Source organism: Austrofundulus limnaeus, unplaced genomic scaffold, assembly GCF_001266775.1.
Source record: "Austrofundulus limnaeus strain Quisiro unplaced genomic scaffold, Austrofundulus_limnaeus-1.0 Scaffold194, whole genome shotgun sequence".
NCBI classification, from domain to species: domain Eukaryota; kingdom Metazoa; phylum Chordata; class Actinopteri; order Cyprinodontiformes; family Rivulidae; genus Austrofundulus; species Austrofundulus limnaeus.
The window spans coordinates 799,877-802,043 of NW_013952596.1; the positions used below are offsets into that span (position 1 = coordinate 799,877).

The 2,167-nt window shown below is 35.2% G+C and overlaps 1 protein-coding gene across 1 annotated transcript in view; it reads right to left on the reverse strand.

Annotated features, from left to right (window-relative positions):
- Nucleotides 1–647: 647 nt before the first annotated feature.
- The window catches only part of rps15a (ribosomal protein S15a), a 3,703-nt gene continuing 2,183 nt past the window's right edge, over nt 648–2,167 (reverse strand). Inside the window, exon 4 of the mRNA XM_014018518.1 lies at nt 648–782. Coding sequence (XP_013873972.1) covers nt 689–782 — 94 coding nt within the window. The 3' untranslated portion in view covers nt 648–688. The remainder of the gene's footprint in view (nt 783–2,167) is intronic.

Genomic DNA, 2,167 nt, shown 5'->3' on the forward strand with positions numbered 1-2,167 from the left:
TTAACAGGCTTCTGCAGAACTTTGAAGAGGAAATTCAATCTCTGAATCAGGTGTGTTGGAGCAGGGAAACAAGTAAAACATGCAGGACAGTGATGCTTGAGGATCAGGATTGCCTCCCCCTGCTTTATACTAATACTTTATGAAATTATGCATTTTATAAATATTAAATTCCACACAGATCTTTATCATCGACTTACTTTCAAGTTTGCTTCAGCTACTTGCTGTTTTGTCTTCTATTTTAAGCTTTTAGCTACAATTTTGCAGTTATTCTAATATCAGTTTGCAAAGTGTAACTGTTAGGTATTTTGCAGTTTCAGTATTTAGCTATAGTGAAGGAAATTTATTCTGTTTATCACCGCTTTTTTTAAATGCATCATACATACTGTTGTATGTAAGATGGCTTCACTTTACCCAAATGACTTTTAGAGGCTTGATTTGAGTCAACTGTGGTGTATAAGTACATTTATATCAGCTGCTTTTAAAATGATTAGTTCTACCCATCACAGCCTTTTCTGTGGTTGTTATTCTGCACATTCTGAAATACTAGTGTCTTCCCAAACTCTTCAAACACCTCCATGATATTTCTCAAAAAGCAAAAGCTAAAAGCTATCAGGTACTTCATGTAAAAAGAGTCAAAACATACTAGCAGCTTTTCTCTGGTTGTTTTTATTTGCAGTTCTTTACATTTTTAGAAAAAGAATCCAAGGATTTTGCCTCCTGTGTGTTTCCGTCTGGCCTCTTCGTGATCCATGATGCCAGCAGAGGTGGTCAGCACAATATATCTGTGGAGGCAAAGTTCAGAGTTTAGAAACCCGTCAGCTAAATCAGGTTTGTGCAAAAACATGAAGAGAAACAGACCAAAGCAGCTGTTTTTTTGTTCTTTGTTTGGTTTATACAAGTCAGTAAAAATAGATTCAAACTGAATAATCCGACCCCAATAAATTCACCAGTGGTTGTTTACATCTAGCATATTAACGCTAAAGTGCAACAATCCACTTCATCATTAAAGCAACGTCTGACAGTGTGTTAAAAACTTGCTTAAGTGTTAACTTTTAGTCAAAACCTTGATTTATTTAAGAAATGTTAAGTCATCTTCCTACTTTGGTTAATAAACATCCACCAATCAGCAACAAATAACCACAAACACCAACAGAAACAACCTCGGGGTGTTGCTGGACAGCCGGAACTGGAACATTTGCAGTCAAATATTTGATTAAAATGGAGCATCAGTTCAGCACAATTTATTTTAAAAAAAGTTGAAATGAAAAAAAAAATGCTTTAAAAAGCAAGAGTGCAGGTGGAAAAACAACCATGACACCTGCAGCGGGAAAAAGTTTCATTTTATCACAAAGCAGCTGGTTTTCCATTCATAACTTTGTTGTTTCCAGAAAATAAAGCTACAATCAGCTCCAACACAAGCCTGATCCTCCTGAAACCACTGACATGAGGATCTGTGTTTGTAGGACACAGGAGGGAGTTCAAACCCATTAACAGGCAAAAGGTCACTGCTGATCTGTGGACATTAAGCACTCAGTAAGAGGACCAGTCAGCAACAAGCTTCACTGAACTGCATCTTTTTTCTTTTTATTTTACAATGAAATGGTTCAGCATTTTTGGCATTTTAWTAGTTGTTAGTTTATCGCTATTAGTGTGCAAAAACAGCAGCTGAAGCACTATTCTGGAGAATTTTTTTAAACTACCCTAAATATTTTAGGACACAAATGGGCTTACACCCAGCTCAGTAGTAGTTTTGTTCTGGCCCACCTTAAAGGAATTTTTTTTTTAATTTTAGCTTATCTTAAAAAGTTACAACAGTCCATATTTTTACATTTATGATGTTCTGAGGTGATGTACTCTATAGCAGAATGATATATATTGATCTGTGAATCATGCATATTACAACCTGACCAAACCTCACACTTGTGTACACACACATCCTTGTATTTGCATCAAACTGAGGACTTTGTATTGACTTCCACTCATTTCTGTAACTGTATTCATGCSTAATCCAAACATTTTCCCTAAAATTAACCATTACTGGTCTATAGTTAACCCTAAAMTGAACCAAAACTTAAAGGGATCCCCGATTAGTTGTAACATTAGACTTTATTTAATAAACATATATTTTAACTGTAAAATAAAGACTGTAAAAATACTGTAGGCCATT